The sequence below is a fragment of the Podarcis filfolensis genome (genome assembly GCF_964270895.1).
Source record: "Podarcis filfolensis genome assembly, chromosome: 1".
Lineage (NCBI taxonomy): Eukaryota > Metazoa > Chordata > Lepidosauria > Squamata > Lacertidae > Podarcis > Podarcis filfolensis.
In genome coordinates, this window is record NC_139604.1 from 112355894 (window position 1) to 112369868 (window position 13975).

Below are 13975 nucleotides of genomic sequence, written 5' to 3' on the forward strand. Positions count from 1 at the left end.
GCCAATATGGCCAATGGCCAATGATAATGGAATTTGGGGGCTTGTTCTATAAGGTCTAAAGTAACATAACCAGGAGAAGAATTTGGTTTGCTTGTATCACAGTGATTGGTGAGTGCATAGTAGGTTTAGCATGCTCACATGTTTATCCGCATTGTATGAATGTGGATGCTGGGAGGCAAAAAGCCAAAGGTTTTTCACAATGCTGCAGTGAGCCTCTGACTTGCACACTTCCCCCTCCTTCTTCCTCTTCCTGCACAGCTGGGAGGTGGAATTTGAAAGCTTTCACTTCTCTTTGTTTTTTTAATTAACTGCAGCTCATCATTTTGTCCAAACCCCGCAAAACATGGTTTAAATAAGCCAACTTCAAAACATGGGTTATGGATGTTATCATGTATTTGATTATGAGAAGAGAGTTCTGACATAATATGTAATCAAACTGGCTTTAAAAAAAGATGTTACATTTCCTGGATTGCCGTGTATAATTACTGTACATGGAAAAGTAATTCTAGACAATACTCAGGACAATTTTATGTTGTTTAGTTACCCCCAAATAAGTTAAACACTCTGCTGAATGGTAAATCAGCATAGTTATGTCAAAAGATGGATTTCCCCCTCCACATCCACTTTCAAGCATGCTTTGGGGTAAATCTGATGTTCACATTAGGGTTTGCGGAAAACTAGAACATAATTTTATGAATGTTGCATTGGGCAGAGTTAATTCTATTTTCGCATCTCATTATATTGATGTCCCACAATGCACAGGATATACACATTGCCCTGATTTAGATAACCTGAACCCAGCAGAAGGCTGCATGATGGCTGGGATGCTGAATTCTCATTGTTCAGAAAAACAGGGAATGGGCGTGCCTGGCCTCAAATTAGATCTAAAATGTTTCATACAGGAGTCAGGATGCTTCTCAGTACTAATCAGTGAGGAAAGTAAAAGAGGGGTGCCAAGACTGTGCATGCAGTGGAATGTGCCAGGAACACAAATGTCACAGAAGTGATTCATTTGTCACCTGCAATTCTCATGTATATACCTGTACTAAGAAGTACAAACCAGTGTATTCAGAATGTATGCTTATTTTGATGCTTACATTTGGTTGTTAGAACCATTTCAAACATACAGGCACTTGCATTTCAAAAATCTAACTCGCCAACTTGCGTGTAATTTTTCCCTGTGTAGATACGACTTTGACACGGGGTTGCTTTGAGAAAAAATGATCCCTCATGTGCCTTCTGAGGTGGAATCTGTGGGTGCCTGTATGCATGAATGAATGGACTAGCTGTAATATTATTAGCTGGAGAGCAAGAGATTCAATGAGTCTTACTCTGTGCAAAATAATAATAATTGGTAAAATATATCTGAATTATCTATTCACTTTGAATTCTCTAAGCAATGCTGTGAAAATGCAATTAATAAATCGTATTGCATCTAATGGCACCCCACAGCTTCATAAATGTATAAACATTAACATGAGCAGCCTGGTTCTCATTTCCAGCACAGCTCTGCAAGCAAACACAGCGATTTATCTTTCATTGAGAACACTTTTATTCACAAGGCAAAAACCAGAGTTAGACTTTTAGGTTGTGGGCAAGGCACTCACAATGTGAGCAAATGTTATTCTGCTCACAGAACTAATTTAATGCTTGTGATACAAAAACACTAAATCAGCCTTGAAGAATGGGTTCACGCATGTCTACTAGCATTCACCAGACATGATTACAACCCAAGCCTTAAAACCAATAGAATTCTGCAGGAACAAACTTAATTCTTGGGACTTTTTTGTGAACTAGATAAACCTTTTGCTGGTTTATCTCTTTTATTTTCTATTTTATTTTCACCCATTTAAAAAAATATTATAGTTTAAGAGCTGCAAGGTGGCTTCCATTTCAGTAATAAAATAAGGAGTCTTCTATTTGAGTGAGAGTCAATCCCCAGTACTTAAACATTCATGCTGAAAGTAAACACAGCAATGTACAGCACTAGGTCAGAAATAACATCTCTTGATTACAAATTCAGGATCTTATTGGGAAACTGTACACTGAGCCAAAACTCACTTCTTCCTTTCCATGTGTTTCAGCATCTGGCAGTGAGTGGGAAACAGATGTAGGATATCTGATACTGCAGTAATGTGACTAGACTCAATACATTTGCAGTGCTCCATCCTTCTGATAGACTCTAGTCAGTCAGGTGGACTGTTGTCTGTTTTTATCAGCACCATTTCTCGAAGCATGCTGGACACTGGAGAATGTCTCTTTGCAATTGTGGGGCACTAACGCCTCTTCAGTAGTGTCCTCTTTGGAAGGTCTCCATGTCTCTCAATGTGGCATATGTACACATTTCCAGACAAATATGCTGTATTTTCAAACAGAAAGTAAGAGAAGAAATAAAAGTTACAGCAAGCTGATAGATTTTAAAAGTAATTTTAATGTATATTTAAAGTTGTTATGCTTGGTTTTTTGCGAGTTCAACATGACTGCTTGTCTTTCAAGCATCTGAGTGTCGGGGTAATTGCCAGTAGGCAGGGTGGGCAACCAGGCAGCGACATTATATGTGCCAGCCTGTTCCTCTCATCTGTGTGCCGCTCCTCAATCTTCCTCCCCGATGAGATTCTGTGACTCATGTCCAGAGACACTGAGCACACATTAGCAGAGAAACAACATCAGCAGAACCTAGGCTCTGGGGTGTGAGTACTAAGCTACTTTATTTATATACAAAATCAGGACAAAGGAAAACATGGCTCCTCTCCTTCTTGTTCTCAGAGAGAAGAGAGAACACAAAAGCAATACAGAATAGAACTTCCGTTCACAAGACTCCAACAATCAGTGCTGGAATGTAAAACACAGACATGTGATTAAAACATTCCCACACGTCTGCACAGCGAGGGAGTGGAATACAAACACTGAGTCCATTTTCAGAAAAAGCAGAAAATAATTTGCTTTAATCTGTATTTTTCTAGCATTTAGATAAATATTTACATACCTGCTGTCATCTCCGCCAGCACTAACAACATATCTGTCCCCACTTGTAAAACGAATATTAGTCACGTGGGCTGAGTGACCTAAAAATCGTTTATGTTTTGCCTTTGAAATAAAACAAAATCTACATGTCATTTTCATTATTTTTAAAACGAGCCCCTAATCCCACAGTATGCATATGTAGAATTATTTTTAATCTATCTCGCCCACAACCTGCTGCTACCATCTACATTACTGCCACACTATCCCAATCTCTCCTGACCCTTTAGAAACAGAAGAGTGGTTCAGTGGCTGGATCGATTTAAAGTTTGCACTGATCCAGTTGCTGAACCACACTTCTGTTTCTATGTAGAGAACTGCAGAACAGTGATACTGCAGTTGCACATGCATTCTTTCATTTGTTCTCTCAGTGTTGTGCTCCTCCACTGGGGAACAGCACTCTGGGGCTAGGTTGAGTCCAGTCTGCTACTCAACTGTCCACAAAGGGCTGCAACTGCTACTTGTTGCAGGGAGCACCTGGGCATGCAAATCCGCTTACATCTTAGAAGGTGGGACAGCATTGCAGGCTGGCGCTGCCTTGCCCAATGTTTCCTGATGAAGGGCTGCTTCTGCTGGGGGAATATCAGATGGCTGGGAACCAAAATGGCTCTCTGACGGCCAGGAAGACTACCTGCCAAATTAGCCAATGGCCATGCCAGACCTCTTACATCTGGAATCAATAAAGTTGTGGCCTTGAGTCTTGACTGGTTTCTTTACTGGGTCAGGTTGGCAGGGTTGCAGCACCTGGGCACGCAACAGCTACTTGCAACAAGTTAGTGGCAAGTTGTATGAATGGAGTCAGGACTGTCCCATTGACTCAAACCACCAAGCAAGCAATGATACTTGTATCTTTCATTTTCAATCTTCAAAGGACTCCAGAGGTCCTGTTGAAGAAAACTAGGTGGTAAAGAAAAATATCCTGCAATTTTCCTTCTCCAATTTTACAGTGGTTCACCTTAGTAAAGGAGCTCTCATAATCTTCAATCAAAAGGTTCTTACAAATTTTTCTGGACAAGGGAAGTCGAACAGCTTGACCATGCCAAAGTCATCGCCTGTTACAAGGCTGATTCCCGAGTGAGAAACACAGGCACAATTTACATCGGCTTTCTCAGCATGCCTGGACCAGATTCCAACAACTTCATCTCCTAAAATGCTGAAGCAAAAGGGAGGAAATGGAGCCATTTAAAGAAACATATTTTGATCTAGAGGACTGATGTAAATTTATTTACTTATTTAAAGTGTTTACATAGATCATTTATTCTATTAAGAGTACAGGATGGTGCACAGCAATTATGTCGCAGCACAAATAGTGTCAGAAAAACTACTTATACATCCATAAAACAGGAATTGCATAAATTTGGGCAGGAAATGATGTGGCATATTTTAAGAAAGCTTCAGTATGTCTGGATTTACCTGGTCCAACTGGCCCATGTTATTCTATCAATCACAGTTTGATCCAGGAGCTGTTTTCCTGAAGGCACTTCATAAACTTGCCTTTTGTAAGACCCAGTAGAGACCTATAAGAATTAGTATAGAGTGATACAATTGCAGATATTCTGATGATATTTTTGTCTTGAAATACGTTTCTGCTAAGGAGCAAATAGGTCAACATATCAAGAGATACTAATCAATATAATTTTCAAAATCAACAGTAAAACTGTTGGTGTATGTACCTGATCCTATGCTATCCTGTCAACCGTCCTATTCTTATTCGGCTTTGGTTTTCGCTTGAGCCTAGTCATGGTAACAATACTTAACAGAATATTCTAGGAATATAAAAAGTAGTGCATTTCTACAACACAACACAAAAGCTGAATTGTCTTTAAACTGGTTCAGACATAATGACAGCTTCTAAGTGAATAACTTGGAGCCACTCTCAAGCTTACAGTGGCACCATTCATGAGAACCAGCACCTTTGCATGGAGGTTGCAAATGTGGGTGCTGGCTATTGGCATGGTAACAATGGCTTGAAAAAGGGTTCACTAATTACACAGATCCTGGTGGCCTGGTAGACACATAGAGGCACTGGTGCTCACAAACAGAAGCTTTGCTTAACTGCGCTTCTATTTTGCAAGCCTATTTGCAGCACTGCGCCTTCCCAATGTGCTCTTTGTTATGTCTGAGCCTGTGTAACACATGAAACAAATAGGAGTTTTTAATTCCTGGACATAAACTAACCATCAGTTCCAAGATGTATTTCTACTTACATGTGAGAGACGATAAACAGAGTAAGATACTGGAAATAGTTATTATTAATTAAATATTTACACTGCCCTTCATCCAAAGATCACAGGGAAGTTTACAATATAAAAACAAAAATACATACCTTAGTAACAAACAAATTAATAAATTAATAAAAAAATAAAAGCTCCCAGTTATATTTACCTGAAGATAACAGCTATCTGCTGAAAAATCCATTTGAATTACAAAACTAGGAATGTCTTTGCAGTAGCTAGCTCGGTTAAGAGTAGGCCCCAATGTCAGGTCATAAAAATCCACTGCATTTTCACTGGAACCAACTGCTAAATAATGAGAATCTGGACTGAACCTATGTAGATAAACAGGTTAAATGAGTTCTTGCTGGTGACATTGTATTAAACAAATCTCAAAATATTATTTTTTTCATTTACTTTTTATGCCAGATATTTTGTAAAATGATTGTGGTATAAAATGGAGCAAAGATTTAAAGCATATGCTATATAAATATGAAATAAAAGACATTTCAATGCTGCAGTTCTACATACATTTATCTTGGAGTAAGCCTCACTGAACACAGATTTACTTCTAAGTAACAATGTCATCAAATCATGCCTTTCTCATAGTATATATCAAGTGGGGTATTTCCCCCCCCCTTTAATCACTAACTGAACCTCTCCAAATCAAACTTGGTCATTTCTTAACAATTTTCTCTGCCACAAAATGGTTTTATTCCATTTCAAACATTTTTTCCACATCAAATAGCATCCTTTACTCAACTTGTTATGCTATTCCTGTTTTGTTCTCTGTTCATCTGTACATAGCATGGTATTCAACTACATTTTTACTCATTTAGTCATGTTCATTAATTTCAGTGGGTCTACTCTGAATAAACCTTAGTTAAACAGCACCTCAAGTATAGACTCCACAAATACCACCACTGAAACTGTCAGTAATTTATGTTCTTGAAAACCTTGGGGTTTCACTAGGGCTATGCAAAATCTGCATATTTTTTAAAAAAAATTCTCTTTCTGGCTTGCACATGCACCCACCAAACAGGTGTCTATTTATGTCAGCAGTGTGCAGTAGAGGTTAGCAGCACAGCACAGCATTGCTGAGCTGGCTTCACACACGTCTTTGCCGATTACCATGAGGGAGAATGGCAAAGCAGTGGGGAGCTCAGTGCAGTGGGCATGAAGCGGCAGAGCCAATCCAAGGCTCCTGCCACTTACACTGTGCCAAGTTCCCTGCTGCCTTGCCCCACCCCCTCATATTGACTGGTAGAGATGTGCAGCATCGGGAAGCCAGGTCAGCAACGCAGACCCACCCCACTGGCTGCTACTGGTTGTGTGTCTTAAAGGGGCCTAAATCACTCTGTTCCCTTCAAAAAAATGGTGACAGGCAGTAGTGTGCACACAGTACATTCACTACCACAAGATCTTGTGATTGCCACCAGTTTGGATGGCCTTAAAAAGCAGTTTAGACAAATTCATGGAGGATAAGGCTATCAATAACTAGATCATGATGGTTGTGAATTTCCAGAATCATAGAATTGGAAGTGACCATAAAAGTCAGCTAGTCCAACCCCCTGCAATACAGGAATGACCCATGACCCTGAGATTAATAGTTATTTGCTGGGGACATGACTGGACAGAGTGCTGTCACATTCATGTCTCCTTGCTGTCGCATTCATGTCCTTGTGGACTTCCCATAGGCACCTGGTTGGCCACTGTGGGGAGTGATTGCTGGCATAAATGGGACTTTGGTCTAATCTAGCAGGGATACTCTTATGTTCTTAATGCTGCATCCTCATGCATGCACATCTACCATATCCAACAAGATGCGGATATAATTTTTAGAGAATCCAGAACCACAGCAGGTAAGGGAACATGATATCTCACCTGATGTCCTGAATGGCTGATCTTCTGTCCCTTTTCTTTCCCCATATTTTCAAAGAGTTCACTAACAAGATAATAAATTCTCCATTTTTCATGCCAATAGCCACCATGTCGCCCTCTGGACTATAAGACACAGTGCGTGCTGCGTGGCCCAAATTTACTTTGTTCACCATCTTCTGTGAGAATTGGTTTTTAAAAGGAAGCACAATTAAATGTTTCCATTTATGTACAATGAATATAGCATAGCAAGATTATGTCACGATTTATTTTTAGCTCTTACGTTTACTTAATTCCTGGAAATACATTTAAAAGAAAATATGTGCAAGTTTTCTCAGTGGATTTATTTTTAATGTATAATTTTTCTAAACAATTATATAGTCTTACTGTAATTTTTATACCTACTTTATCAGCAATATCCCAGAGTCTGACTGTCCCATCTTCTGCAGCAGAAAGGAAAACATCACGAGAAGGGTGTGTTGCTAGTCCCCAGATAGGCCCATCCATGTGACCATTAATTAGAATGTTACATGCTGCATTTTTTTCTCCAACTTCTATTATTTCAGCATTCTTTGTCCCAACAAGAATTTTCCCCTGGAACAATGTTCAGTTAATGAAAACTATTTTTAAAAATAGCATCTGTTGACGAGGGGTAACATGAATCTGTGCATAGTAACTTAGAAATCATGAACACATTTCCACTAAAGGAATTGTTGAAATCATGAAAATATTAAATACTAGGGAGGCAGGATCCTTGCTCACTCTGATTGCTAGCCTCCTATTATTTCCCCCATGTTAACCCCTGAGCTTCCCTTGCAACTACTAAGCTCCCTTTTCACCTTTCCAGGCCCTATTTCTGAAGCCTCTTGTACTCCTTTTTTCACCTTCATACTCATTTCCATACCTCTTCCTCCCTCCTTGTTTTTCACACCCCTTTGCACTGCCTGGTTTTCACCTCCACCTCCTTCCCCACCCGCCTTCTCCCACCTCTTTTCAAGTGTCCCTTGCACACAGACCATCCCCATTTCCATGCCACCTCCTCCTCTCTTCTATTTTGCAGCCTGCCCGCCTGCCCCTTTGCACACACATTCTCATTTTAAACATTGGGAAAGATTTGAGTAGAGCAAGAAGGAAATTGGGAAAGACTGTGCTGTACCCATGTTAGCTTTTTGGTGCTAGCTTGTGCTTCTGTGTTGTAGACATATTCGTTCTTTCTGCTTGTTAAAACTTAAAGAACAAAAAGATAACCCTCAATGTTCCTCTCTTTCCAATAATTAGACATCTCACATTGCTTTAAACCACCACTTTTTCTCTTTCAGTGTTCCTCCATCCCCTCTTTGCTCAAACCTCTCCTGTTGTGAAAACTGCTACTATTCTGCTCTCAGTGTTCCTCCTTTCCTTCTCTCCAGTCCTCAATACTTTCATGCAGCAGAGAGGATCTCAATATTGCTAGAGTATTGCCCAAGTCAAGAAACAGCAGTGAAAGGTACAACAGAGAAACTAAATACCAAAATGCCAACATGCGTATATGCTTCCTCAACATATTGTGAAGGTCACCAATCTGAATGGCTTTAAATGGGGATTAGACAAAATTCATGGAGTAGTTACATGGAGTAGCTACTAATCCTGACAACTATATGCTACCTCCACAGTCAGAACACTGGACTACATAAGCCTTTTGTCTAACAGGCTCTTCTTATCTAATATTTGAATAGAATTTTAACAGCTAAAATTGAGAGTGGCCATGCTATGATGCTTAGAAACAAACAGAAAAAATAGGTTGCTGACAAATAAGCAAAGATGATATAAAACCAATATGAATCAACATGATAGATGTTGTCATCTCTTTAAGGAGACCAGCACTTACTTTGCCTCTGCACACAGAGCGAACACAGTCAATTATCTGTCCTGTCTCTAATCTGAAGGCACGACACCGCCTTAGCTCCTGATCCCATAGTTTAACTGCTCCACCTTCTTTTGATCTAGTGAAAATAAAGAAACATTATAGAAAGAATAGATAAAATCGCTCAATGTAAAATGCATGTGTTCAAATCCCATATTCCATTCATTCAATGGATATCACAGTTGAGATTCACGAATGAATAATTAAAACCTCTATTTTAAAATATACAATATTATGTCAGTTTTGCTATCCACAAACTATTTTGCAATGCAAAAAAAAAAAAATTTCTTTCCAGTAGCACCTTAAAGACCAACTAAGTTAGTTCTTGGTATGAGCTTTCGTGTGCATGCACACTTCGTCAGATACACTGTTTCAGTGTATCTGACGAAGTGTGCATGCACACGAAAGCTCATACCAAGAACTAACTTAGTTGGTCTTTAAGGTGCTACTGGAAAGAAATTTTTTTTTTTGTTTTGACTATGGCAGACCAACACGGCTACCTTTCTGTATTTTGCAATGGTTTTAGCTTACTTAAGAGTACGTAATTTTTAGATTTCCACATCTGTCATAGTTGTTAAGCACATGTTTACTATTTTGTAGATGCTTCTGTTATTTTAACTATTTCATGTCACATTGTAGTTAAGGCTAATATGCTAGCCAGTGAGAGCGTGACTGCTCAACTTTTCACTCCCTTGACTTGGGTATTCATTCCCCTAATCTTAGACATAATCTAGTACATGCTTAACTCTTTCCTATGTGAGAGAAAATGACTGAGGGTACTCCTTACTTTATAATACATTTTGTTGCAGTAAGAATATAGGAAAACATAAAAAATACAAGATTATTTCTTAAAGTCAGTCACTCACTTTGAAATGATTACTTTGCTGAAAGGCTTATTAGTATTATGCTAAAGAAGATTGAGTCTAGCAGCAAACCATGCAATACTAGTGGGAAACAGGTGAAATCATTCAATTCAGTTTCCTGTTTTACTCATTGTACATAATTAGGGAATTTTTCTAACATTTAACAAGAGTTGCCATGGTTGCTGTGTCAGTAAAAGTCGCTATTTGCTCTGCTACAGCAAATAGAGATAAATAGGTTTAGGCTGTCAATTTACTTATGTACAAATAATGAATTGTATATACTTAAAAGTAGAACTACCACAGTGTAATTTACTTCAGCACATTTATGCATTCATTAATATATTTGTAGAATGTATCTGTAAGAAAACCAGACTCACGGCCTCTCCTTGCCTCCTGTTACAATTAAGCCATCTCGTAGTGTTGTGTACATTGCAAATATAGGCCCATTGTGAGCTTTGCCTACAATTCGATTCAGTATATGTTCTTTCCAAACACACACATCTCCACTGATTGTACCTGTAAATGTCAAATTATTCTGAAAAGGAGGGAGGGAATGTGTTCATCACATGATTTCAAAAGGGGGGAAATGCATATATTTATAATGAAACTACAGATGGTGCAGAGCACAGTGGACAGAATACTAACCGTGGTTAACCTGCTACAAGCATTTTATACCAGTTCAAAAGATCTTCAGCAAAATGATTTATGTTTTCAGTTCAAAATATTGGTTTTATGGTTTCAATACTTTAATGGCCTGGAATCAAAGCACTACCTTCTCCCATAGAAACTTGCCTGCCAATTAAGATTGGCCCTTGTCCAGGTTTTCCTGTTCTCAAAGCCAGTTAAAATGTGATTTTCTCTGGTAGTATCAATATGGAACTCCCTCCCCAGAAAGGTTTGCCTTGCACCTTCTTAACATTTCTTTAGGTGTCAGGAGAAGTCTGTCCTGTTCTGTTGCACTTCAGTGGCTTTCTAATGGTATTGGAGATTTTCTTGTAAATTGAGTGCTCCTCAGAGGGCACGTGTTGCAGTGAGATCATCAGGACTGACCTCACTGTTTGTGTGGGCGGGAGCGATTGGATAGCCACAACAACCCTGATTGGTGGTCCCTTGGTTGCTGGGCAAATCTGGCCAATGGGAAATTTTGTGTATTAACTGAGGGACCTTTATATACCGCTGCATAGAGCTTCCTCTTTTCGCCTCATGCACCGGATCACCCGCCCACCCTCCCTATATTTAGGGTCTTGCTATGACCTTGCTATGCCGTCGTGGGTCGTCTGTTTTGGGACAGGGGCCTGGTAGGAATTTTCCCATTTGGTTGATTGGCTGGTGCCACTTGGGTTTCGCCTGCCGCATAGCAAATTGTCACAATTTGTAAGGTTTGGCAGTTAGGCATTGGTTCAAGGTGGTCCGGAGGTGGGGTTGGAATACCTGTCCCCTCCAATGCGCAAAGCTTTTCCGTTAAAGGAATCCAGGGATTCACCATGCTTTTGTCAACCCCTTTCGGGGTAGGGCCACGCAAGAGTCCCTGGGGCATTTGGGGTGAGCTTGAGTCTGATTCTGGACCAATGCTCCCCCATGATGTTTACCTGTACTGACAATATGGTGGGGCCCAGTCGTCAGTGCTGCCCTACTGTGGTCAGGTGCAGCTAGTCGGGAACCAATGCCTAAACAAACCCCTCACTATCTGTAATCAATAAAGTTGTGGCCAAAATTATGCCAATAACCTAAAAACTAAAATCCGTGTCATTTGTGTCTTTATTTTTTGGGAAGCTCCTGGGGATCTTAACACGCAATTACCGTTTATTCTGTTTTTTATGTGAGTTTTCTGCTGGTTCTGATTAGATTTTCTTGTATCTGTATTTAAAACTGCATTTGACCATTCTGGCAAGATTCAAACATCATTTAATAAATAAATAAACAAATAAATAAATAATGCTCTGAGTTTATAATATAGAGGAAAAAATGTTCAGATCTGGTACTCAACCGAGGTTTCAATCAGATTCTAGTGAATTATGGATGCAGCACAATATTGGTAACTGTTCATAAAACATTCGCTCCAGAACTAGTTTTTATCAGAGAAGTCTGAATCACTACTAGAACTTTCCTCAATACCCTCAAATGTTTTTAAAAATATTTTTCTAAATAAATCAGTTTTTCTAAATATACAAAATATCTGCATTGGAAGGCAAAGTGTTTAAGTACTATTCAACGGCTTCCAAAATCTATAATGCAACTTATGTTTCAGCTGCTTAGTCTTTAAAGTAGTAAAGGCAGTCACAGTTTAATGAAAACATGGAAACATCAACAGTAAAAAGAGTAACTGTAGTAAAGGGTATGTTTATTTACTTACAGCTCCAAATGCTACAGACAGCATAGTCTGCATTCGTGCATCTTCTATTGAACTTGTTTGTCCTTTTTTACTTAGAAGTGCTCTTCCAGCAAGTGTCCAGAACCTCACATGTTTTACTCCTACTGAAACAAATTGTGTGTCGGAGTCAGGCCTGAATTCTGCTACAAAAATACGCTGATTATGACCAGCTCTACTAGCGATTTTGGCACCTAATAGGAAGAATTAATTGTAATTCAAAGTCACATATAGACAATTGTATTGTACCAATAAGTAGTGATTAATGAACAAGATAAATGTGTTTTAGACAAACAAAATACCTTCCTACCTTCCTGCCATTTCCAAATGGTAATGGTATGTTCAGGATCCAGCCCTACAGACAGAAGAAGCTTGCCAGTGGCACTAAAACTGACTGAACAAACGCCTTTTGAATGGTAGCATCGCAATACAGACAATGTCTGCTTATTCATTGCATCCCATACGTGAATACAAGGTGCTGTAGCTGTACAAATATAAGAAGATCAGTAAATTATTTTGTTGGTTAAAGCTTGTAGGATTTGTAACACTTAAATAATTCAACTAACTTTAATTAAAAGAACAAAACCTGAAATTATAATCTTGCTTTCTGAAGCCAACACTGCAAAAAGTGCTCATTTGGGAAAGTATTACCCAAATCTAGAAAAGATACATCTAACAGCAGAACCTTCTTCTCCTTAAGTCTCATTCAGTTCCCCCTTAACACAAGAACAAAAAACTGAATTTTAAATTATCTATATAAAATTATACACACCCTTACATTTGTTTAATGACAAGGGAACAAAGCATGAATACAGACTGCAGTTCACAAGTTTACAATTTAGACTGCAATCCTAAGTGCACTTACTAGAGAGTAAGCCCCACAGAATTCAATAGGACTTACTTCCAAGAAGACAGAGTGAGGCCTGTACTGTTAATCTAATCTGTAATACATTGTAATACATTGCTTGAATTTGTAATACATTGTAATACATTGCTTGTAATGCATTGTATGAATGCCAGGTAGGAACCCAACAAGTCATCTGTGCAATAAAGTAAAGATATCTATATATGGTACAGGGGCATTCATGGGTGGTAAGAGTCTATAGAAGACTGAAATATATGAGGGAAATACGTTTTCCAGTGCATTTTTCAGCACTACACAATCCCAGGCCACACTCTGCCAGTTCTGAAATGTGCTCGATGCTGTTTTGGAATGTGACAATGGTCAACAAGGACCACAGTGGAAATCTAAAAGGCTAGGCTTCTATCCTCATCACGTGTCCTAGGAGGAACATACTATGCTGAGACATAATATCTGATTGTGCACTATAGGCTACACAAGTGGCACAAGACATTATAATCAAGGGAATCGCATAGATAAGAGTTCAGAAACAACAACATAGGCAAGCATGTGCATTATCCTTTTCTGTCAGCTGTTTGATACACATCTATGTAATATGACTACCTATTCATGCAAGATGAAAACAACTATACAAGATCACAGCTGAGACTATGACTTTCAAAGGAACATAATGATATTTCACAAAATGGATTTGATAGCACTGATAAGCATTCTGGATGGCTGGTAAAAACTGCATGACAATACAGTAAATGAGAAAGATGATTTCTTTATTAACTCAGTCACCAAGGCCTCTTGAGTGAATAGCTAAACAAAATAATATTTATAACAGAAACATTTGTTGTCAGCCCCAATGATTTTCCAGAAACT

General features: G+C 38.9%; 1 protein-coding gene across 7 annotated transcripts in view; it reads right to left on the reverse strand.

Moving 5' to 3' along the window:
* EML5 (EMAP like 5) overlaps window positions 1–13975 on the reverse strand; it is a 155402-nt gene that overhangs the window by 70574 nt on the left and 70853 nt on the right. For 4 of the 7 annotated variants that reach the window (XM_083609304.1, XM_083609302.1, XM_083609305.1 and 1 more), the window contains 11 exons: window positions 12557–12730; window positions 12232–12440; window positions 10256–10413; window positions 8980–9094; window positions 7518–7706; window positions 7119–7291; window positions 5407–5569; window positions 4435–4538; window positions 4021–4174; window positions 2987–3087; window positions 1535–2359 (listed from right to left, as the gene is read on the reverse strand). The exons of 1 other annotated variant lie outside the window; for it this stretch is intronic. Coding sequence is in view for 3 of the 6 variants with exons in the window: in XM_083609302.1 (XP_083465428.1) it covers window positions 12695–12730 (36 nt within the window). In the remaining 3 variants the exon portion in view is untranslated. Of the gene's footprint in view, window positions 1–41; window positions 2360–2986; window positions 3088–4020; window positions 4175–4434; window positions 4539–5406; window positions 5570–7118; window positions 7292–7517; window positions 7707–8979; window positions 9095–10255; window positions 10414–12231; window positions 12441–12556; window positions 12731–13975 lie in introns of those variants that run through there. 2 more of the 7 variants (XM_083609300.1, XM_083609301.1) reach the window with 2 other exon arrangements.